Here is a 25,443-nt window from a genome sequence, read left to right as displayed (position 1 = left end):
AGGGAGGAAAAAGGCATTAACCAACTATAGGACAAGCCGTACTGATGACGTAAGGGGCTATCCATTAGTAAAGGCAGTACAGGAGGAAATCTTGTCACCTAGAGGAATAATGCAGTTATAGTATCTAGAACGGTGTGTTAAAAGGAAATGCCTTTTTACCACTGCTAACATTTTACAAGCTAATGTAAAAATTATCTATATTAGTAACTGTCTTTAACATAGTAGTTTATTGATAAGCCCACCCGCTAGCTCGCGCCCTGTGGTGCTATGAGTTTAATGGTCAACGCGACGCACACGGCTCGCGCAGATAAGAACATCCCACATACTCGCGCGACATCAACAACAATGGCAAAGCGTAGTCTGTTTTGGTAGATTTCTGATTGGAGCCACACGATTGGGAAACTGTATAATTGCGTTTTAAGTTTTTTTTTTTAATCGACGGGTTTTAATTTAAGACAAGCGTGTTCGCCTTTTTCCCATTTCCCATTTTTTTTTTTCGAAAATGTGCGAGGCGCTGTTGTCAAGCTCACACAGTCCGTGCATGTGTGTCCCTGCTGCTTTTCTGCTGGGCTACAGCTACTAACCTAGCTGCTTTTCACTCGGCGGTTAGCTAACGTTAGCTTGGCCGCGTTTATTGACTTGCGGGAGAAAAAATAAAAGCGAATGTAAAGCTTATTTTGCGATCTATTTTATAACAACAAGCCCACAACTATTTGATAATCGTCGCTGTCGGGTACGGTAAGAGCTGGTGTATGATTTGTCGTAGAAATACTTTGCTGGCTAGCTAATAGGCTAGCTATTTGTGTATATTCTTCGACTGGGGAAAACGGCGAGTTTTCTTTGAGAGTATGGATGACCAAACCAGGATGATGACGGGTCTCGCCGGACTCGGTGGACTACCACAAGCCGATGTCGGTGACCCTGACTCGGTCAGGAAACAACAGTCTCTCGGTCAACCTCAGCAAGACATAGGGGATATCCTACAGCAAATAATGGCCATCACCGACGAAAGCCTGGACGAAGCGCAGGCCAGGTAAGACAGGCGAAGAGCCATTTTCCACGCATTATAGCTAAGCTAACGTGTGCTGTAATGTCTTATTTTTGGGCTTAGCCGTTTGTGAAACATTCACGTGTGGTAATGCGTAAATGCAACATCAATGCCACTTCACGTTACAATGTAAATTGCAATTAAACCAGTAACGTTAATACGAATTTAGTTACTGAATATCTCTTGAACACCCACAACGCACTGTTGTAGTTTGCAAGGAGCTCTTTGTTACTTCAAATCGAGCTTTATTGCAGACCGTCTTTTGAAAACATGCTCAATTGGTTGAAATACCGTAACGGCGCTAACATTAATATTAACTGATGTCTCAAAAAGTATCAAAAAAGTTTTTTACTTCTATTTGGCTATATGAGATTAGTAGCCGAATGAAATGCACATAACCATTTTGCTAACACTTTAACGTTACCTGGATTTCTGTTGCATGCACTTTTTTGGTTTGACAAAAAGTAGTTAATAACCCCTGCATGAAGAAATATCGTATTTGCAGAGAGGATTCGTTATCATGCTAATGCTCCAATGGACAGTTTAAGGCGACGGCGAAGATTTGTCCTTTGATCAATTACCAAAACTATCAAGAAGTACATCAACAACATAACAATTCTTTTTAAAGTGGTTGGTGTTTTTCAAGTTGTTACACCCCCAACTGAGTGGGTACAATTGGATTTTGTGGTCATGTTGCCAAACCTTTCTACAACAATATCTATCTGAATTTCTGCTTTACACCAAATTAGTATCAGTAACATTGGACATTGAAGTGCAAATGAGTAGATACATTAAGGTAAGGTTAGGGATTCCTCAATCCAACATATCTACCAAGTGCCGTTTGTGCTGACAGAAATTATTAATTCTTATGAATCCTCAAATACTGTTCTATTGGAGGTATTTTATGTGTCAGATTGAAGTAAGTGAGTGACCCACTCTCATATGCCATGTGGCTCAAGGAGCATAAGGTCAGTTTCAAATGAAGCGTCAGTGTTTCAACAATAGACAATCGTCCACTGCAAGACTGTGTCCAGAGTGTGATGTGTCATTAGCTAGTGATTTTCCACCCAACATTTGACCACCTGGTTCTCTTAATTAATTCACTCCTCTTTCACTCCCTCCCTCCCTGGTGTTCATCCTTTTCATTGTGTGCTGGGTGCAATCAATTCTCCTATAATGTGTACGCGAGTGCAGCTGTCCGCAAATCGAGTTTCTATTAATGAGATGGTGGTGAGGGGGAGGGATGATGCTACTCTGGCAGCCTATGAACATTTGGGATATTACCTTTTCTTCACTACAAGTTTGAAGACTTAATCAGGCCTTGTTTCAGTGAACAAATATTTTTGCTTTAGAATTAATAATTTTTCATTTTTTTCTTCCCAAACCTTTATTTCTGTAACTTATGATTTGTGTTAATATACAAAGGTTGGGTTATTGCGGATTGTGTAATAGAAATTATAATTATTTGTGTGTAAAAAGACAGTTATAGTTTAGGAAATTGAATACAGTACATATTGTTGGTTGTTAACAGTCTTTTCTGAAAACTAATTAAAGGTGTGGCTGCTTGCGGAAGTGCCAGAAGTGTCCTTGCCTGTATGCTTGTATTGATCTTAACTCCCACTCAGATCATGTCCTCCCCATGCTACATGTGCCCAGGATTAATGCTAATATGACCAATAGTAGTACCGTGGACTTGACAGAATTGTGGCATTTATGTATATACACAATATATGGCGTTTATCAGGGAATTGAAAAGATAACATCTTCTGAAAAGTGTGTCTTCAGCATTAACTGATGGACTAGCTTGTACTAAGTGTGCATTTGTTTGGCTCTTTGCTAATTTACCTCTCATATTTACCTCAGGTAATAGGCCAAGAAATTGGCAAATTAGGACGTAAATAAAAGCTGTTATTACTTAGAGCTTCACTAAAAACAGCAGTTGGTATGACTTAAATTGTACAGTTTTGATCTACATCATTTTTTAACTCTGACCAAGTTTGTCACAGACACATACATCTTTCCCTCAAATTAATGTGTGAGGTGGCTCGTATGTGAGCATGGCACCCTTGTCATGCAAGGTGGCAGTGTGTTGGGATGGGGAGTGGTCAGGGCAGCGCAAGAACTCAGTGTTGCAGATTACACTTCCTGCGCACCATCCGCCCTCATCCTCTCACCCTGTCGCCATATGTTCAGATGCTGGCCAGAGGACTCGCCGGCGCATTGGGGTGGATCAGACGACCCCACAGAGGGAGGGAGAGCAGGGGGGGGCATGGCAGGGGGTGGCCTGCCACTCAACTTCCAGCACAGGTCAGTACAGGACCGCATGAGCACCCCCTTCTCCCCCTCCTGCTCATACCCTCCATTCTGAAGGCAGCCCTCCCCCCAACTCAAATCCAGCAGTGACAGAATTCGTACCTAAAATTACACATTTAATGTAGACACTGTTTACATCAACTGCCTCAATATTGTCATAGAAAGGCAGTCTTTTGTGGCATTTACAATAGGTGCACTATGTGCTAGCCCCCTCATTACTGCTGCAGTGGACTTTCACAACTGGAATTGGTGTTGAGGTCAGGTGTAGCCAAATCATATTCATTTGTGGTTGTTCTGAATGTGTTGTTTGTGATGTAATTTGAAGAACGAATTTTCTTATTTTAGTGTGATCTTAAGGACTTCCTGGTTTCATTTTTTTCTGATTCACGATCATCTGCAACAGAGGCCTTGTGCTGATTTGTTTTTTTCACACAATCCATAACTATATATTTCACTTTCGTAATACATGTCAAAATTGAAATACGTATTTAAGTGGTGCTTATTATGTGTAAAACCTATTTTATTTATTTATAGGATTAGTCAAATACAATATTACAGGGGGTCCACAGTTATAGACATTTCTATTAGACAAAATTACAAAACACTGCAATGGGCAAACAGTTTGAGTAGAGTTAACAACACCTCTATGACAGTCTCTGAAATTATTAAGTAAACAAACAGTAATGTATTGCATACTTAGTTTCACGTTTTTGTGTCTTTGACTTCTTTTTGTATGTGATGAAACATCTACACACATTAAGTGTAGTTTCATATTTTTCATGCAAGTAATGCACCCTGTCCCACACAGTTAGTACACTAGTTGACATTAGAGACAATAGTGTGACAGTGTGTCAGACGCAGTTTAGGGCTCTAGAAGGACGAGGGCTATGTGTGAGTGCATGTTTAATATATTTTAGAAGAAAGTTTTGTTCTTACTAGATTACAATAAAATGTATAAGTTTTGCCTTTTCTCCTCAATTGCTGTTGGTTTATTTGGCAATAAAGATAATGCCTCTGATTAAATTAAAATTGCATCTTAATCCTAATTCTCTCTATCAACTCACCATCAAGAGAACACATCTTTCTCTAAGAGGTAGAAATTAGATTACTGTGTATTAACTCTGAAATCTGGTGCTCAGTAATGATGACCTTGAGGTTTGGCATCATTACCTGTCCCACAGTGCAAGGCATCTAAATGACAACATTACTCTTGATAGCTCGTATTGATGCATCAGGAGTGTTTGTGCACTGACAAAGGCATTTAGCTGCTGAAAATGCTGGCTCTGTCCTGCTTTGTTGCAAAACTCTTAAAATGCTCTTTGCATATTACATACAAACCCTCTACCTGTTTTATTGGGGAGGACATCGCATGAATTGGAGTTGGAGGTTTGTTTATTGTAATCCTCCCTGCTCTCTCCCTCTCTTATTCCCTCTTCTCTCTTACAGGAAGCATGCCCTGAACTGTCACAGAATGAAGCCAGCCCTCTTCAGCGTTCTCTGTGAGATCAAAGAGAAGACAGGTGAGTTTTTACTTCACTCGTGTACACGTGTTGTAACTTAGTGCTGGGGTGTAGTATGCCTTCAGGTTCCTTCAGCACCAAGTTACTAAAGACCTCTAAAGGAACTACATCAAGTGAATATTAATTGTATTTGTGGTCCAAGGAATTTTGTGGCATGCATTTGTATTTAGTTCGAGATCTTTATAAATATCCATCACTGTGGCCTAATATTTATAGAATCTAAACCTATTTTTGACTGCTGTCCATACGTCACACTGAGCAGCTGAAACTAATCATAGTGGAACAGTGCCTTTTGAAACTTGAGTCAGACAGCAAATCTTGCTTCAGCACATGCTAACAAGTCTGAGTTCACTTAACTTGTTCATCAAATTGTGATCAATTTTCTGTTTTAACCCGGAGTACCTAAATGCGTTAATATGATCTTCTTGGTTTAAATTTTTTTTTTTTTCCTGTCAATTTCCTCCTGAAATCATGAACTGTAATGTGGCAAAATTTAAATGTGAAAATCAACAGGCTCGGTTGGTTTAATGTCATAATGTCGTCAATAATTTGCTGGATCATGACCTGCTGCTACAACAAATCAAGACTTCCAAATTTCCAAAAAATTATTAGATTTAAAAAAAAGTATATATAAAAAAAAAGGTCCAAAAAGAGAGTGTATATGTGGTCAGTTGACAGCAGGCAGAAATTAAAAGATCCTCAGGGGTTATTGCTTTACAGTAAAACTGTTAATGCTATTTCAGTACAAAGATATTTTTTTTCTTCATCTCTCTTTAAGGGGTTACACTACACAGTGTAGTGAATTATGAATAAATTGTAGTGCGGTATCCTCATCCAAATGCATCAAGAAAGGCCACTATTATGATATCTTAACAAATAATGTTGAATTTCAAATACACATAATCTGATGGAAATTATTGCCTGTGTGCATATCTACATTCAAAGTGAACACTTTGCTGATTCTCAGCTTGTTAGCTATTCGAGTCAGCTATCTGACAGATTTTAGTGTTGTTCAAAGAAGGAGGCCAGGGATGGATGGCAGATTGATGGTTATGGGAATGTGAATGGGGTGGGTTTTTGAATCCACTCCCTCTGTTAGTTCCTCTCCCTTCTGGTGTTCTATGTGCTTTTCTCTCTTTCACTGTCCTTGTGTATCTTTTAACAGCGAGCCGCTCTTGTTCAAATACAATTTGAAAATGCTGCACTGCTGCCTGTTGTGGCCCTTTGTCAATAATGTATTATTGCTCTCTAGTGATTGGAGAAAAGTAAAGGCTAGGCTTGAGTGAGTGGGGCAGGGTACACTGTTTCCCAGGCAACCAGTGGTCTTATTTACCCTAATGCCATTCACTTTGATTTTCACATTTAGTCTCTGAGCAAACTAGAGAGAGGGTCTGTGAGTACAGTAAGCTGAGCAGGAAAGCAGACAAAGCAGGGAGGTAGGTTAACAAAAGATTTGTGCTTGCAGTGAATATGCCAACCATGAGATATAGAGATCATGGGCTTTGCTTGTACTCTGCTGGCCATCTGCCACATAGTGCCCTCCTAACTGCGTTGTGTACCTGCTTTGGCATTGCTTTGCTAGTCATACCCCCAGTAGGCCCCATTATCTGCCTTCGGAATGTGAATTGACTTCTCTTCGTTGCAGCTTGTGGAAGACCCATCGTATCGGTAGTTCTTTAGTATTTCAACAGATTTTCTACAGTATTTTCTCACTAACAAACATGCACTTCTTTTGGCACAGTCACATACACAGTCTGTCTCCTTTGCACACACATACACACCAAAGAGGGATAAAAGTAAACTCAGTCTTGGGTCTACTCCTACTGCCTCGGTCTTGTCCTCTCCCCCTCCCTCCCTCCCTCTGCCTCGCTCCCATTCTTGAAAGAGAAGACTTGCTCTGAACTCAGGGCTTTGATATGGTAATGTAATGGTGGTGGAGGAGGAGGGGAGGTGGGGCATGGGGGATGGGAGGTGAATTCCTTTGAGTGCTGCAGTTGGTTAGATTGTTTTCATTGTAAAGGAAATGTTCTGCGCAAATGCCAGTATCCCCACTCCCACCAACACCACCCCAAAACACCCCCCATTTTATAACAGTGCCAGTGTTGTCCTGAGCTCTCACATTAAACATGACCTCCATCTGTGTGAAATTAGATTCTTGTTAATACTTTATTAAACATACACTCCAAAAAAGAAATTAAAGTGCTTGAAGAGAGATGAGAAATGATCAAAGATGAGAGCCAGTGGCTTTGCTTCAACTCACTTCTGTTCTCTCTCACTCTCATGGGTATTTGCTATAAAAATAGCTCTTGGTGCAGTGGGACAGCTTATGCCAAAATCTCTCACAAGCTACTGCAGTTCACTCTCAGAAGTTTTCATTTAGTTTGGGCACGTTTCAGGCATTTCTCCGTACTTTTATTCATTCCTCGTGCTTTACACATGACAACAGTGAATCTGTCACTCACTATATCCTGCCACCCTTCTTAAATCTTAAATTTTTATGCCTGAATACTCTCTGTTTATTTTGGGAAATGTTAAATGAAAATAGTTTTTCAAATGAAATTAGAACAATCTAGTTTGTCAGCTTGGAGACAGCAAAGTGTTTTAAAAGTCTCTTCCTCCTCCCCCTCTCTTGGACAAGTTCACACTGCAACACATGCCACTCATCTTGATAAGCTGTCTGATAAACAACTCTGTGGGATAATACCATGGGTTGGCTGTGAAGAAATAGTGGCACACTGACTTGCATCCTACCTGTCTAATGGCTTTCTTTGTGTGACCTATAATTAAAGGCTGATGCTTGCTGACCACTGTTTCTGACAGTATGGTAACTCTGATCTCGAATGCTCTTTGTAGTAGAATAACAAATGACCATGTTTTTTGGCTTTAAATTTTCCTCAACTCATCTAAAATTGTCCATGTGTGAGTCAAAACAAGCAATAAAATAAAATGGAAGGATTTTTTTTTTTTGCACCTATTTAATCAGAGCCACAAACCACTTGGTTGAGCAGTTTCCATTTTGGAAAAGTAGGTTTGGGAGTCGAGCCCTGTTGAGACAGTTTGTTGCTCTGTTAGATGCTCAGTTGTGCCAGTATTATAACAATGTGTCTGTCAGCCTACACCACAGACCCAACCTCTTTTTCAGTGCCTTTTAGTTGTTCAGAGCTTTTAGAGCAGATATGTTGTATATCATATTGATGCGTGTTAGTTCCCACCTCCTACAAACAAAAATCTTAAAATGTTACTGCTGATTTTTGCCAGTTGATGCAGCAGGACTTGATCACGCTAAAGCCCCTAGCTGACAAATAATCATTACATCCCATTAATGTTAAGAAGGTGGTTGAATGCTGTTAGTTATCATAATTTATCAATAAATGCAAGAAGGTCAGTTGAACTATTATTGCCATTCAGAATTCTAATCAATTTAGTGTCTGTGGATTTGAATCTCTATATGTAATAATTCTGAGGCTTGTTTAAATTAAAAAAGGCTTCGTACTGTCCAGAGTTGTCCAGGTCAGTCTCAGCATCATAACGTTCAAAGCATCTTTTATCTACAATGGTAAACTACCTATGACAACAGATTTCACTCCTTAGCGGTACTTTTGGTATCTGAATTGTGTATTTACATCACTCAGGTTGGCTGTATGCTTTAAAATACCATTTGAGAAACTGAATAGACCAGATTACATGTTAATTGAATTACAACACTATTCTTGTTGTTAAAAAACAAACCTAAACAAAACACTACAAAACACAACACTCGTAGATCACACATAATTGCCATGTGTTTGGTCAAAGCCAGGATAAACAGTTAGCCTTTTGCCAAACCTTCAGAAAACCTTAGTTTACAGAGCTTTTTGTTTTATAAGCTATGTGTGAAATTTGACAACACAACGTCACACAGCAGTGTTATTCAGTTGGTAACACTCAATTTTAGCAACAGAAAACTGATGTTTGTATTCTGCAGACTCTGAGTACAGTACATGTTGTCTAGTGAATCACATGCCTCATTAAACTAACTTAATTATTATTAGTTTTCAAAGAGCCCAGTTTAGAACAGTGCTATAAAATTTTATGTGTTGTTAGGAACCTGGGGGATGTATTTTATTTTATTTTATGAGGGTTAGCACACACTGCATTTAAGCTAAACGTATTAACAAGATATAATTGTTTGTGGCATAAATACAATGCGTAAAACTACCAAACCTTCATTAGGCTGACCAACAACCCACATCAACTGGATCACCTTGATGGGTTTTCTGTTGAATGACTCGGTTTTATATTTTCACTCATTATGCAGTGGTACAGGATTATCTGAGTGGCTTTTCGGGAATCTTTGTTGTGTTTCGTGCTGTCCTGCCACTCAATTGTTTTTTTCTTCACCCAGCTCCTTTGCAGAAGAGGGTGAAAAAAAGATAGCGTATGTGGTGAGGGGGTGCAGGAGCGATACAGGGAGATTGATGAGGCAGTAAGAGCAGGAGTAATTACTCGGTGTCCATTCCCCAAGCCAGATTGGCAGACGGCTAATATCACACAGACCCCTGGCCCTGTCAGACACCCCACACCCCCTACACACACACACACACCCACTGGGGAGGTAGAGCACCCCAACCTTCCGCATAGACCTAATGGTGTGTGGGCCGACAGATTTCACCATGTGGTATTATTCCTGAAAGAACTGTGCTTCTGTATATTGACAAGGGATGATTCACCGAGCGCAGGTGATGGGCTGTAGTGTGCAAACACACCAGGATTTCAAATGAATGAATATATACAGGTATTATTTAAGTTTTGGATATATTTGATTTATTTTTGTTTAACTGACATTGCCAAACACAGTTTAGATTTTGATACCAGAACAATAGATTTATTGGAGGAGTTCAGAACATTGGTCAACACGGATCAATATTTGCCAATTTTCCTCACTGGTGAAACTAATGGTGGGAGTTTAAGGAATAAATGGGAGAAAAGTGAAACCAAGACAGATGATTTTATTGCTTACGTATTTGATTAGGCGTATCCTACTTAAAATTTAGAAAGAATCTGCAGATAAAACTCAGTACTAACAGACGCTGCTTAAATCTGACTGGCGAAGCCTACATTTGATTCAGAATTCTTTTTACTTTCATCAATAACATCAAGTAACAAGCCAATGTTGAGTGACCCATCAGTAGTGGTTGAAGATCACCCACGGTCAAGACCCCTACCTCTCATATGCCCTCCCGCTCAGCATGTCTGTGCCTCTACAACTGCTTTTAGGCTTTGCGCTTAAAGGAAGCCAGCGTCTCTTTAATTAAAGATATGTAAATGTGGTCTCAGCTGGATTGCACTAGTTTGGTGGCAGTGGGGTGGGAGAATGTCAGAGCCCCGCTTCTAATCCTGACTAATTAAGGATTAATTACAATTGATGGGCGCCTTCCACCCCTCTACAGTAGTGCACATTGCTGTCCCAGACAGCATGTTTGTATATTTCACACCATGTCATAAATACAGGGGAGAAATAGAAACATCATGTGAGGGAGAGGGTATATTATCCACCTCAAGATTACAAGTATATATTGGGTTGGGCTCTTCATCAGTGTAGTTTGGATGGGTTGATGATGCAGCACTGTTAGCTCATTTAGATTAAGGTCATATTGGATGATTTGTTTGCAAGCTAGTATGAGTTTGTATTGTGTGTATACTAATTTATATATTTTCAGGTTAGCCGACTCAGTCGATGCGTCTTATAAAACCAGCCAAACATATCACAGGCACAGAGGTTTTATTCCTCACTAAACTGGTACATTGGACTTGCAGACTAACCATGTAGCCTCAGTTTGCTCTGCCACCATCTGACTATGTCATAATGCTTGTTCACTTGTTATAAATGGGCACTGCTCTTCTGATCTATCGCTTAATTGCCACCTAATTTGCATAACAGTGCAAATTAACGACCTCTCAAATGAGCGTTCATTTTTCACAAAGTCTTTAGGAGCTCCTTAAGAGTCTGTGCTAATGAGCACAGGAGGCAGCTGGCCTGATGAGAGTTGACTGAGGGAAGATCCTAGCAGTGCTATAACAAGCCTCCTGCTTAGGTGCTCTTTGTCATCCTCCTCTTCCTCCTGCAACATTTCAATTTTTTTTTCTTCTGTCTCTCTCCATCTTTTCTGTGTCCAGAACTGTACTGGACAAGGGATAACATGTTCGGGTGGTCAAGAGCACTTATTATATTTGTTATGCAATTGCGCCATATTTACAATGAAATATTTTCTTGCAAAAGATATTTCTCAGTCACTCAGCATAGCACATCAACATGTAGTATATTTCTAGTCAGACTGGCAGTTTATTCCAAACTGACTTGTGTTTTCTTGTGTGAGAGCAAATACCACTGCAACTCAAGGTCTGTTTGTTTAATGCTGTCTGTGCTATGTGGATGAGCTTGAAAGACAACCTGGCAAGGGCGAGATAACATTCAAATCCCCCCAAAACACAAAACCAAACAAAAACATGATATATGATAATAATAATATTTATGTCTATAGCACTTCTCAAGATAACATTACACAGTGTTTAATGAGATGTACTATGATAATCTGGTAGTACAGGTTACAGCCCCTTAGCCTGGTCAGCATGCTGACAATGACTGCAGCTAAATGTTTCTTTTAGGTCATTTGAGTATGTGTGATGACACAGATTTATTTTTTTAAGCAATATGGAATGTGCTGATCACATGTACACCAATTGTACTGTTGCTAAAACGTATGTGCTTTGGTTAGACTTAAAATTTGGATTTACAGATATTATTCATATTTTATTTTTCTATAGAAAAGCATTGTAATGGTTATCAGGAATACATTTGCTAATTTGCAAAAACATGCATATAAATAACAAGCACAGGGGAACAACATAGATGTTTCTGCTTATTAAGTTAAACAATTGATATATCCCTCCATTAGAGTGTGTGTGTGTGTTGTCATTGCCTGAGTGTCCAAGCTTCTTTCTTTAGGTAATTAAGGGATGATTAATGATGTGTTGGACTGAAGTGTTGTGCTTGCCCAAGGTGTGAATTCTCCAATTCACACCTTAATCAGACCACACCGTGTTTACTCTGAATTGTTAGGCTCAGTGCGTTAATGTGTTTGTGTCAGAGTGGGGGGCTGTGTGCAACAGGACTCTGAACTACCCAAACAGATGCTGATTAGTGTGAGCTGCTTAAAGTAGGAATGGGCATATGGATTGGGCTCATTACATTGACTGTACTCTACAAAATAAAATAAAAAAACACCCTTTAGAAGAATGGCTAGACTATATTTATGTTGCAACATTTGCATCAGGGATATGGGTCATTTTTAGTTCTGCTTTTTCTGTTTTAATGCCTCGTTCTATAGCATGCTTTAGGGAGCATTTTATAAGCTCAAGCCTTTTTTTAATCCATATTCTTCTGAAATGGCAAAGTACTCAAAATGCTTTATACATTGATAGATGCTTTTGACAACTAGTTGTGATATTGGTATTTGTTTTTTTCCACTGCTATGTGGACATAATTAAGATCATGTTTTTATTTCTGTACTTTTAAGGACTATGGTAAATCCGCTGTTATCGTTGTCTTTATGCTTTGTGTAAGTTTGAAAACGGAAACGGTAGCTTTTATAAAACTTCCATTAGTTGTAATCTTTTTCAAATAATTATTTTTAATCGTATGTTTGAATTTGAGAACACTGCCACAATTTGTAAATTTTGAAAATCATATTCATCCTGGAGCGCTTTCAGCAGCAGTTCAGTGTCTTGCAAGTTTAAGGAAGGTTATTCTTCCCTGTTTTTTTGTGCCAAAATTGTGAAAGAGTTGTTTAATATAGATCCATTGGCCCCAGTCCCTACTTTCTCTCACAGTATTTGTGTTGCCCAGTTGCTAGTTTATCTCTTGCAGTCAGTCCTTATACATGAGTTTACCTATCGTATTGCCCGAGTTGTAGTTGTTTTTGCATTTTTGTATGGTGAATTTTCATATTTATGTAGCATATTTTCATTGTAAAAATATCTTTCTATTGGGCCACTCTCTTTATCTGAATTCTGTGTCTGTAATGAAAGGAAAAACTGATGTTTTCACAGTCCTATCTTTTCCCCCTTCCTGGCTCTCTCGCTTTACGGCACGTCTTTACTCTGGATTCTGTATATTTCTGTACTCCCTCTCTCTCTCTCCTCTCTCTCTCTCTCTCTGTCTCTCTCTCTCTCTGTCGCACACATATCTTCTCCTGTGACTCCTATTTTCAATTCTCCTTGGTTCTCCTTCTACCCTCTCTCTCCCCTTACCTTTTTCCCCTTTTTTCTTTCTCTATCCTTCTCTCTCCCGCTCCCTTGCTCTCTCCCAGTGAAAGGCTGAGAATACCCAAGGGAGCTGATGCAATTAAAATGCTAATCCTGTCTGTCTACAGAGAGAGGGAGAGGGGGGGCTGACAGCATGAGGGATTGCGGCTCACATGGAGAACTCGACTGAAATGGAGAACAGAGGGGAGGGAGGGGGGCACTGGGGGAGGTGTGGAGCGGAGGGTGCGCTGAAAGAGAGAGGGGGGAGGGGACGTGAGTTGGGGGAGACGGGTGAAAAAGGGGATGCTAGCGAGGGAAAAGACAGACAAGTATAAAGCTTGTGCTGTGAGCTGAGCAATGATATACTGACTGCGTTTAAGTCTTATCTATGCCTATGTGTGGAAGACATTGCAGTTAATGTACAGCACTACACTATTGGTTAGGTTGTTCACCCTTACCTGCACCACTTCATATATTGTGTGTTGTGTCTGCACAGCACACCGTTTCCACACTGGCTCTGCAGAAATGAGAATGATTATGTATGCAGTGAAAGCCCAGCTGGATACCCTGAATATTTCATAGTATGTGTTGTTCGCTTCGTCTCTCAATGCCACACTGCCTAGCTAGGCTGGTAACGTATGCATAATGGTGTGATTTCTGTGAACTGTGGATACAGGCCGTGAGCCTTAAACTGTCTTCCTATTTAAAAAGGGATTCTACCTATCATTGTTATCAGTAACCGAGACTCCATTGTCGGTATATAGAGCCAGGTGATCCAGTGAGAACACTGCTTAAAATTTTGAGCAAAAAAACAGCCAGTTTTTTGACCTGTAAGTGCTTTAATAGTATTTATAGTTTGCAGTTGTTCCACAGTAAGTTTCTAAGTGGAATACTTTTTTTTTCTACATGTATCATAGTTTTCTGTGCTGTGTCATCTCAACAGCTGCTATAATACCACTAGCCCGCTAGATTGTGCATGAGTGCAATTCTGGGTAATCACAGCTTAATTGGAGTAATTAGGGGAATGTAGGGGCATTAGGCTACAGCTGGGGGCCATAATGAGTGGGGGCAAAAGGGAGGAGGGAGAGGTGAGAATTTTCAAGAGCCACAGTTGCCCTCTTTACTGTAGGTCAGTTGTACATCTCAGTGTATTGACAGTATAGATCGAAATATAACTACATCAAAACTCTCCACAGTGTACATCCAGAGTATGTCACTACACCCAGATTTTGAAGTAGTCATTTGTTAGTATTAACTAAAACAAATACTATTGGTCCTTCGTCAATGAATTATCTGTAGGTTATCTGGCTAAAAGTGCAGAGATCCTTTGTGAATTTTTGAAAGGAAACAAAAAGAGGAGGGAAAGAGATGGGCGAATCAGGGTCATTAGTTCAGGCGGCTGGGTCTGCTGCATTCCTGAGCCCTGAGATGGGGGAGCAGCAGAGCAGGAATGTGCCTGGGAGAGAGAAGAGACCTAAGCAGAGGGAAAGGAAAAAGGCAAGAAGGAACAAGAAAAAATGGAGGAAAGAGGGAGGAAAAACTTGGGCACTTGGCTACGAAAGGCCTGCTACAGTGGCGGAATAGACTCATTTATCAAATGAAGTTATAAAAAAAGCACACACAAGAGCCTTTGCTCCATAGCTCTTGAACATTTTACATATTACTGTTTTTGTCCTAATTTCTTTGCATCCATTACCTCACAGTGCTCTGTCTGCTTCAAAAGTTTTTTTCAGTGCAGCACTTTACAAGGAAACCTAAACAAATATTTAACGAAACGGCACAATGTAAAGATTCATTACAACAATGTAAATACTAATAAGAGTCACATGAGAAGCTCAGAATGAGTCTGTTCATGCACCCTCTAACCTTTGATGATGAGCTTTGACAAACTAGCATAATCCTCAAGGAGGACAAGTGCCTAACGCCACCCAGTTTCCACTGGGATTAATCTTGTCATCCATATTGTTAGCGTCTGTCTCCTTCGTAATCCCATCCTCACAGTTTAAATGGGCTTTTACTTAGTTAATTTAGTCTCTAATTATAAAGGTCAACACAAATTTGGACACACTGAAGTGTGTTTTTTTTTTTTTTTTTTTGTGATTGAACCAGTATTGACATTTACAATTCAAACTATGTTCCTTTTACTTTTGTGCAAAAAGTTAGCCTTGTGTTTTAGGCTGCAACTATTGGTTATTCAATGATTAAAATACAAATAATGACTGTCAAAAAGACAAAACATCAGAATTCCTTTCAAGTAACTTCATCAAATCCCCTTGTTGTTTGCCACCATAAAATTCCAAATTCAAAGATACTCGCTTTGATGAAAAACGTCCAAAAATGAAAACAATGTGGTGAATACTTAATTGTACATCAACATAAGTGCTGTTTAATTTTCCTGCCAATTATGCATTTTTTACAAATTGGTACTAACAATCACTCTTTGAAAATTTTAATGAGATGTATATAATGAATGTTCGTCCCTAGTTCTTCCTCTATTCATGCACTGGTAATAACCATGTGTTCCATACACCGATCAGGCATAAGATTATGACCACTGGCAGGAGAAGTAAATAACATTGACCATCTTGTGACAATTCAGTATTTTGCTGGGAAACTTTTTGGCCTGGCATTTGTGTGGATGTTACTTAGACATGTAGCACCCACCTAGACCAGACCAGGCACCCCCACCCCATAGCAATGACACTCCTTAATGGCAGCAACGATCCCCAGCAGGATGCAGCCTGACACAGACACACACACAAAAACGGTTTAGGAACAACTAAAAAAACATGAAGAACAGCACAAGGTGTTGACCTGGCCTCCAAATTCACTAGATCCCAAACTGATCAAGTATCTGTGGGATGATCCACAGAGGCCCCTCCCCTCAACCCATAGGACCCAAAGGCCTCCCACTAACAACGTTCTGTTGCCAGACACCCATGTCCATACTCTGATGAGTCACAACTGTTTTGAGTGCACAAGGGAGATCTACACAATATTTGGAAGATGGTCATAATGTTGTGCCTGATTGGTGTAGTCCATAATTAAAATTAGAACGGTGCTCAATACATTTAATTGAGGTAACAAGTTCCGTATCTTAACCTGAAGTTGACTGACTGAGAAGCAAAAGGTGCAAGAGAACATATAGTTAAGTGTTAAAAGCTTCAGGCTCTGAAGAAAAAAGGGTTGTCTGAAGTTAAAACTTTTCAGAGTGGCATCTGTAAGAGAGAGAGTGTGTGTGTGTGTGTATGTGTGTGCGTGCATGTGTATGTGTGTGCGTGCATACATATGTGCAGTAGAGAGATGAGAGCATGGCTGCAGGCTGACAGAGGTCCTGGTATAATACAGTGGTGGAGAGCAGCAACTGATAACTATACTTATGGCCACTGGGGCTCATAGTGACAGCACATGCACTCCCATTACTGGTCCCATGCCTCATGCCCTTATCTCTGGCAGCCTGCCACAGAGGGACCACACTGCCCTCTGCTGTTGATTTGGAGGAAGTTCAGGCTAATTATGAATGCAGTCGGGGGCTCATAGCAATGACTCAGGGGGGACACTTGACTGGCTTTTGACATGGCTCAGAAAGGTTTCATCCGATGCAACCCGTGAAACCACAGCAACATCCTTCTTCCTTGCAAAAATGTGTGGTCTTTCATTAAAAAAAACAAACAAACTTTTAAACAACAGGTTTCTCTGACATGAGAGATGTGTTATAGTATAGTGTAGTACAGTTTGAGAAGACTTACAAAAATTGGAAACATGTAAACGCTTTTCCTGTCTGACTCCTGTACTTTCTTCCTTCTGTCCAGTGCTGAGTATACGAGGCGTGCAGGAGGAGGACCCTCCAGATCCCCAGATCATGCGGTTGGATAACATGCTGCTTGCAGAGGGTGTGTCAGGACCGGAGAAGGGTGGAGGATCAGCTGCAGCGGCTGCAGCAGCAGCAGCAGCAGGAGGCTCACCCACTGACAGCAGCATCGAACACTCAGACTACAGAGCCAAGCTCGCCCAGATCCGCCAGATATATCATTCTGAACTGGAGAAGTATGAGCAGGTTTGTGTGGAGCAAAACTTACTGCTTAATCATATACTTTTAAGAAAACTTTCTACTAGCAAGAAGGAAGCACATTTGTAAAAAACAACACAGACAACATGTTGTGTAACCCAAAGCAGTTCCGAGTGCATGTTACTAAAAAATTTAGATTAGTTGATGGCTAAATCCTCATCTAAAGTATGCCACATAATCTGTGCCGTGTCCATCTTTTTCCAATTCGTTCAACTCCTTTCTGTCTCTCTTTTTGTACCAGGCCTGCAGTGAGTTCACCAACCATGTAATGAACCTGCTGAGAGAGCAGTCTCGCACACGGCCCATCTCTCCCAAGGAGATTGAGCGCATGGTGGCCATAATCCACCGCAAGTTCAGCTCCATTCAGATGCAGCTCAAACAGAGCACCTGTGAGGCTGTCATGATTTTGCGCTCACGCTTCCTTGATGCCAGGTCTGTCTGTGTGTGTCTAGCTGGTAATTTATAATATCTGTGTGTATTAAATGGCAGGTTATTTTCTTGAGGGCTGGAGTAATCTGAATAATTTGATGTTGTTGTGTCAGACATGTACGTTCCAGGCATGTTGTTCATTATCTCTTCTTTCTGTGTGTCAGGCGTAAGAGGCGCAATTTCAACAAGCAAGCTACCGAGGTGCTGAACGAGTATTTCTACTCCCACCTGTCTAACCCTTATCCTAGTGAGGAAGCCAAGGAAGAACTTGCCAAAAAGTGTGGGATCACTGTGTCTCAGGTGAATTACTAACACATTTATTATCGAGGACCGTACAAGGACACTAGCTGTTTTTGTGGTGGTGTTATTTGGTTGTTAAATCATCCGTTTCTGTTTCAGTCAGACTCCTATACTTAAATAACTAGTATGTAACATACTTCTTAGCTGCAAAAACACAAGCAGGCATATATATATATATCTATATATCTATATCTATATATATATATATATATATATCTATATATATATATATATATGTGTGTGTGTGTGTGTGTGTATATATATATATATATGTGTGTGTGTGTGTGTGTGTGTGTGTGTGTGTGTATACACACACAGACACACACACACACACACACGTTTATTTGTTAAACATGTTTTCGCTGAGGTTGAGGCACAGCAGCTAAATGAATGCAAATAAATGGCTATTTAAATATGATGTTGGTCTGTTTCTCAGGTCTCAAATTGGTTTGGCAACAAGAGAATACGCTACAAAAAAAACATTGGTAAGTTCCAGGAAGAAGCGAACCTCTACGCAGTTAAAACCGCGGTGGATGCTGCCAATGTGTCGGCGCAGGCTAGCCAGGCTAACTCTCCTGCAACACCCAACTCAGGTACCACATGCCATGTGTCATCTACTCACTATCACTGCTACTACTCATAACTTGGCTTCACTTCCTTTGTATGCACTTATGTTCTTGCACAACCTAAACCAACTTAACCGCCTGGGTTAAATTGTTGTTCAAAGAAAAACCCCACTCTACTGCAAATGTGCTACCACAAAGCTACCACATTGAATGTTCATTGTCAAAATATACAAAAACATATCTATATATACTCAGAAACCCCAACACAGCACGATTCTAAATGTAATGTGCATGTTTAAAACCCTCCTGTTGTCTTCACGTTTACTGCGCACCTTTTGTCAATTTGTCAATTTGACCCGGGCTGTTTTGACTGCTTATAAAACATGATGTATAAAATTTTTAAAATTTTTTTTTGTTTCACCTTTTTATTGAACTTGTTTCCAGCACATTAACATAAATTTTATATTTAGTTTCGTAGTTTATGGTACGATACACCTAATTTACAAAAAAGTATGAATCGTTTTTGAGTAAAAAAAAAAAAAGTGTTGATCCATTATCACAGGCTGGTATATGTCAATGTTCAGGCAGGATATTGTTTTGAAACCTTTTTGATTTGTTTAATGGCAGCAAATAGTCACACCGGTTGTCCTCCCGGGTCAATTTGACCCGGGCTGTTTCAATTGGTTACAATGCATAATGTGTAAAATGATCACACCATTCTGTGTTACATATTTTTGGCCTACTTCATGACAACTCATTACTACACATTTTAAACTTCTTTTAGACCTGTATTTATGAAAATAAACCTAATTTACAAGATATTATTAGTTATTTGGCAGAACTACTGATTAGTATATGTAAAGCATGAGTCAGGATACCCCAAGGTCAAAACTGACTGATGCACTTGTTTTCATAAATAAGAGAGTAAAGAAATATAATTTGCAAAGTGCAGCATTTATTTTAAAGACTCTTTCTATGATCTTCTTTATAAAATAATATACACAGAAAGACAGTGCGAGCATGTGTGTGCATGAGGGACAGTCCGTTAGCCCCTTACAGGGGGCTGTAATCTGCTGTATACACTGGTGACCTGCAACAAAAGTGATAAACGACAAATCATTTAAAAATTAATTCTTATTTCACACAAGAATGCAATGCATTGCCCTGAATGAATATCGATAAATATTACATGAAAAAAGTGCAATACCTTGTCGAGGTTGTGGACTCCCTCTTGTTCTTGTTATAGTCAAGGATGATCTTTTGTCCTCTGTGGTGCTACTAAAAGCAGTGTCCCAATGCAGAGTACTCATGAGAAGCACATTTTTTTCTGTCTTTGGGGCAGTAGGAGACAAGAGAATGTCACCTCTTCATCACTCTGTCTCAGAGTGAAACGTGACATTCCCAGAGGATGCTGTATTTATAATCTCAGTTTTGTGTTTATAGTTATCTTGTCCAGAATAGGCGAAAGGCATATCACAGGTGTGAAATTAACATGTTCACAAATGTTTAGCTTTGGCATTTGGTGTTGTCTGAAGGCCGAATAGACATCAGAGACTGGAAATATTACACTGCATGTGTGTGTGTCCGTGTGTGTGCATGCGTGCGTGTGTTTATACATGTGTGTGTATGTGTATATGTGTGTAGGGATGTGTGTGGGTGGGTGGGTGGATGTGTGTACGTGCGGGTATGTGGGGGGGTGGCGGCAGGAGGGTGTGGGGGCATGGGGGTGGCTGTGTGGGTGGGTGTATACGTGTGTGTGTGTGTGTGTGTGTGTGTGTGTGTGTGTTAATTGTGCTGAAAAACCCAGGAAGACAACCGGTGTTAAACATTTTGATAAAACACACACAATTTAACAAATATAGTCATAATTAATTTGAGCTGTAAAGAGCATAGCAGGGGACCATCCATGTAATTTTCAGGCAATTATATGGAAGAAAACCAAAGTTATGACAGTTTACATTTTGAAATCGGGTCAAATTGACCTGAAGACAACAGGAGGGTCAAAAAGCAACAGTTTCATTCATTCATTCATTCATTCATTCATAACAACCAGATTTGCTTTTATCCTGTTCTGTTTTGCATTTCTAACTTGCCATGTTTCCAAAACTCTTTTATATTTTGGGACTGTTGTGATAATTAGGGATATTAGATTTCTGTCATTCTATCATTTTAATGTACTTTATATTGTTCTTTCATATTTTTGTAGAAATAGACCCACTCTCATTGGTTTAGTTTTGTGCAGTTATCTAAACACATTTATGCAGTACAGTCTTGTATTGGCTCATTTTTTAAAACATAATGGTGTAATAATAAGGAACGGAAATGTAGGAACAAAGCTCAAGTTCCCCTCTTTTGGCTTAATTTTCCTGAAGTCAACTGCTGAGCAGCAACTCAAAGCTTCTCTATCCATAGAAGTTATTTCATAGTGACAGAAAGCATATGAAACCAGATGGAGCCCAACATGCATCATTTTCTTTTTTGCCACCAGTTGAAAATACACAATCATCACATGCTGCAACGTATTTTGTGCATTTCTCATTTCAAAGTAGTGCACCATATTCCACAATAAAATTGTTTTGGTGAGATACATTAAAGGACTGCAGCTACGGACAAAGCCAGCATAGCTATAAAACGTCTGTTACGGCATTGGTCAGAAATGTGATGAGCCACGATACACAATAAGTCCTGCTGCCAGAAGGTGGCACTAACATGTATTCTGAGCAACAGTAAGTTTGAAGCCTGCTGTAAACTTTTGCGTCAACAAGATGAAAAGCTTCATATCTACCACTACTATCTCTGCTGCCTCATTTCACCGGCCCCTGTATTGTAGGAAATGACGATAAAGACATTATTAAGACTTGCGCTGACTAACGTTTGGGCGGTCTTGTTACAGAGTGAGCCAGACTGATGAGTGCACAAGTATAAATGGCTCGCACCGGCGTTGGCTACGTGCGTAGGTTACGGCGTCTAGGTCCCACAGAGACTTATTCAGAATATGCTGGCTTCACTTATTGAAGCTGTTTATTAGAGGAGAATTTGCTTCTACTAGGCAGCGTCCCTCACTAGTGGTAACCTTTTTAACCCCTTTGCTATTTGGTGGGGGCTGATTGGCTATTGGATATATATATTGCCTGCAGGGTCACCGGGGTCATACAGCTTGTCTCACACAGGCGACACCTACCTTGGCCTGCGTTCCCTCAACGGGGAGGGTCTCAGCATCACTCCCTCTCTACAGCCTCAGGTATGCACTGAGGACAGCTGCAGAGCTGACAGAATTTTCCTCAGTCCTAGCCACCCCACCCTCCCGGACACCTTCCCGTAGCCTAGCGCTTTTCAACTTCTCCTCAGATCCCATCCTGACTGAACCTTTAACACCAACTCCTGCCCCATGCAGTACATATACACAAACTGACCATTGTTACGTATGTATATTTAGTACTGAGTAGCACATGGCTTTATTCAAGATAATTAATGTTAGCTACTGTGAAGCTTTTTATATTCGTCTTCTTGCATATCATTTTGTAGTTACATGTACACGTAGTCCCTATCCACATGTATTTCTTTAGCGAGCAAAGGGTCTGTCTGGGTGTGTTTCTTAAATACCCTTGGACTTTTCAACATACGGCTGGAATGTTCCAATAAATCAGGACGGGGGAACAAACCAGTCATCACACTGTTTAATGGTCAGTTTCTCAACCTCGAAGTTGTCGTGCACGTCCAACTGTATCGCAACATCCTGCCCTTTTCCTCCCCTTTTCCCACTTTTCCAAGAATCCCAGATCTTCGTACTTCCATCCCTTCAACTGTGTAGATCAATACGACATTTGTTCAAATAGAATTGTCTTTGTGATTGTTGTCTTTTAATAAGGTGTAGATGTATTGTTCTGAAGGGATCCACAGATTTCTGCTGTTAAGCGATATATAGTCTATATTTAACAATAACAAAGTTGCAGGTTGCCTTTAAGCTTGAGTTGCAGTTTTTCATCTCCTTTAGAGAAGCTGTTAGAGTCTGTAGAGTCATGATGTTGATGGTTGAACCACAAAGTTTGCTCACACTCGCTGTAAACGGGATGTGAAAGTAAGCCACTCTGACTTCCTTTTGATGCATACGGTATAGGTCTGTGGATGCTGTTGTAATTTGTGTAGTTGCATAAAACGGAAACGACTGCTTAGTTGTCCAAATGTACTAAAGTTTATGTTCAAATGATTCATCTCTTAACAGGTGGATACCCTGCACCGTGCTACACACCTGACGGGCGGCTATGAGGAGTTGTCAGGTAGTGGCCTCTACACCCCTCATCACCTGGATGTGAGTTAATTAAGTTCTTGTTGTGGTAATTAAGTATTCAGTTAGGCAAGACACCTGTGCTTAATATTGTCTACAGTGTAGAGATCAAATATTTCGATTTTTACAATCGTGAATTTTCTTGATGTCTGGACAAAATCCCAGAAAGCACTAACTAAACAAGTTACAGATGTTGTCCATTTAAACTGTGAAAATTAAAATTTGCTAGCTAAAGCAGGTTATAATAGTGTATGTAAACACATTTTACAATAACACAACTTTGCCCTGAAAGTCAAAATCGTTCAGGAAGCTGATGTCGTGTTTGAACAGATCAGAGCACAAATATAGCTGATTTAGACTGCTAATTATAAAACTTCCTGTTTATGCAGAATTCTCTTCCCTGACTTTGTTTCAGGCTAACAGCTGGCAGGACACCACCAACCCCCCCTCGGTTACCTCCCCTTCCGGTCCTCCTGGCAGTGTCCACTCCGACACCTCCAATTGATTCGGTGGCTCTTCCTGCCATCACTTCATTCCCATGACAGCCTGCTCTGACTACCATCCTCTGTCCACATTTTTCTGTACTCCCATGTCTCTCAATAGGTAGCCACACAAGGCTTGTATTTCATAAACACACACTGTGCTGGAACACAGGACAGCCAAACAGTAATAAGGAGGAATTCCCTCTCCACCTCCACTCCAATGCTCAAATCTCTGTTACTCAGAATGAAAGGGGGATGGAGCTTACTGATGGTGAGAAAACATCTTTACTTTCAAGGACTTTTTGAAAACCACTGACCCAGCTGTGTAGATGATCATGATGTCTGTACATTATGTGTATATGCACGTTAACTTCACACAGTACTCACACAGCTTCTCCATGTGCCGTTGACCTCTGCACTCAACCCTTTGCTTTGGAAAACTGTGTGTGATAGCCTGTATCTCTTGACGCCTTGGCATTTTACAGCCAAACTCTTGATACAGATCACCAGGGAGCTCTGCTCACCTTGCTCGTACCAAAGTGCTGCCCCAGTAGTTGTCAACACATCTGTTCCTCCAAGATCACCCTCTGCCAGTTCAAGACACTGTCGTCCTACTAGCTTGATGTTTCATTCTGTTCGAGATTATATAGTGAATAACAGAAATATGCACAATGGTGCATGAAAAAACCCTTCCATAAAATACACCACACAACTTTTCAGTTGTTTTAATACAGTGAGCTGACATAAAAGATGTGTCAAGCACAAAAGTTAGCATCCTTGTTAATGGGTGTCTCTACCTTTTTAAAAGGGTAGTTAAGGGGATCACTGTTCTAAACCAGGCAGGACAAGTGATAATAGGGCTGATGAGAAGTGGAGGAAAGGGCAGAGAGAGGAGAATATCTTGGGTTGAGTGGATGTAACTAATAGCCCTTTTTGTTGCTAACCAATAGAGGGTGTTGGTAGATGGCTTGTAGACTTTACTTCTTGCTTTCTGTCCACTAGTTTATTTGATTGTAGGCTATTTTCTAATGCTGTTTCACCAAGAATGCACCAGCCACCACCAAAAATGTGCTCAATAAAGCATCTAAATGACGATGAAAGAAGGGTGGATAGGTTGTGGGGCATTGATGTGTTATTGGGGCAAACGTGACATGAATTTAGAAACGTGACTGTCTTCCATGCATGTAGGACTTCTAGGCGTGATATTGTTTTCATTTAACCTTCCACTTTTTGAGCTTCATTTTTATTAACAAAAAAATAAAGGGTATAATTATTACAGTCAGACCAAAAAGGAAAAAGAGCATCATATTGCTATGATGTGTGTGTCTCTATAAGGGCCTGTGTACAGCGTTTTTGGGACGTTTTAGTCAAACTGGCTATTGCCCTCTTTGTCAGCATCATAGAGACTGGGTGCTTCCACCAGCCAATGACGTGTCAGGTGGGGTTCAACTGAGATCTCCTCCCCATCTTGAACATTTAAGCTTGTGAACCCGAGACAACACACTACAACCCTGTTGTACCAAAACCAAAAATACCAAGTTCAGCAATGTAATAATGCTACTCTGTGTCTCTCGAAAGTTGGTGCACAGCCACCTTTTCAGTTTGAGGAGAGGAGGGAATTATATTTGTATGTGTCTCTCTCTATGTGGTGTTGTCATGCCTCAAGTTGGTTTGATTTTTGGGTTGTGTTTTTTTTTTCTTTTTTTTTTGTGGGGCTTCATGGGCGGGTGGGTCGAGTAAGGACTGTCATATCACAGTTGTAATTTGATTGTGAGCATAGAAGGCATGCTCTCACTTTACCTATTCTTTTAATACTACTTCTAGTACTCTGGTAAAAACCACAATTTAATTTTGAGTTCTGTGGCCAATTGGGTAAGGGCTTCTCTCTCTCCTCTGTTACCAAAAAGAAGAGACAGCAGCACTGGGTGCAGTAAAACTCTTATCTCGTGTTTAAGACAAACCTGCAACGTTTTGGGGGATTTTCATTCTTTGAAACTATTTTATACATTGTCCGTTAACAAAGCATTTTGATAGTAAGGTAAAGCCTTATGCCGTTTTAGTGTCAGTCGAGACTTTGTTGAACCATGTTACAGAACAAAACCTGAGCTTGAAAGCTGGTCACATGATATCCCACATTAAATGACTTGT

At 40.2% G+C, this 25,443-nt stretch overlaps 1 protein-coding gene across 3 annotated transcripts; it reads left to right on the top strand.

Moving 5' to 3' along the window:
• The first annotated feature begins 230 nt into the window (after nt 1–230).
• Nucleotides 231–24,975, top strand: pbx4 (pre-B-cell leukemia transcription factor 4). 3 transcript variants are annotated; one of them, XM_084571493.1, is made up of 9 exons: nt 231–1,033; nt 4,808–4,881; nt 16,977–17,221; nt 17,475–17,665; nt 17,827–17,962; nt 18,399–18,555; nt 21,666–21,769; nt 22,751–22,837; nt 23,229–24,975. In XM_084571493.1, exons 1-9 carry the CDS (start codon nt 849–851, stop codon nt 23,316–23,318), a joined length of 1,269 nt encoding a protein of 422 aa, XP_084427619.1. In that variant the 5' UTR covers nt 231–848; the 3' UTR covers nt 23,319–24,975. The 3 variants fall into 3 exon arrangements, with proteins under 3 accessions (XP_084427619.1, XP_084427617.1, XP_084427618.1); XM_084571491.1 differs by lacking the exon at nt 21,666–21,769 and adding an exon at nt 3,242–3,355; XM_084571492.1 differs by lacking the exon at nt 21,666–21,769.
• Nucleotides 24,976–25,443: the final 468 nt, after the last annotated feature.

This window comes from Chelon labrosus (assembly GCF_963514085.1).
Source record: "Chelon labrosus genome assembly, chromosome: 21".
Classification (NCBI taxonomy): Eukaryota; Metazoa; Chordata; class Actinopteri; order Mugiliformes; family Mugilidae; genus Chelon; species Chelon labrosus.
This window is presented reverse-complemented; position numbering and strand designations above follow the sequence as displayed.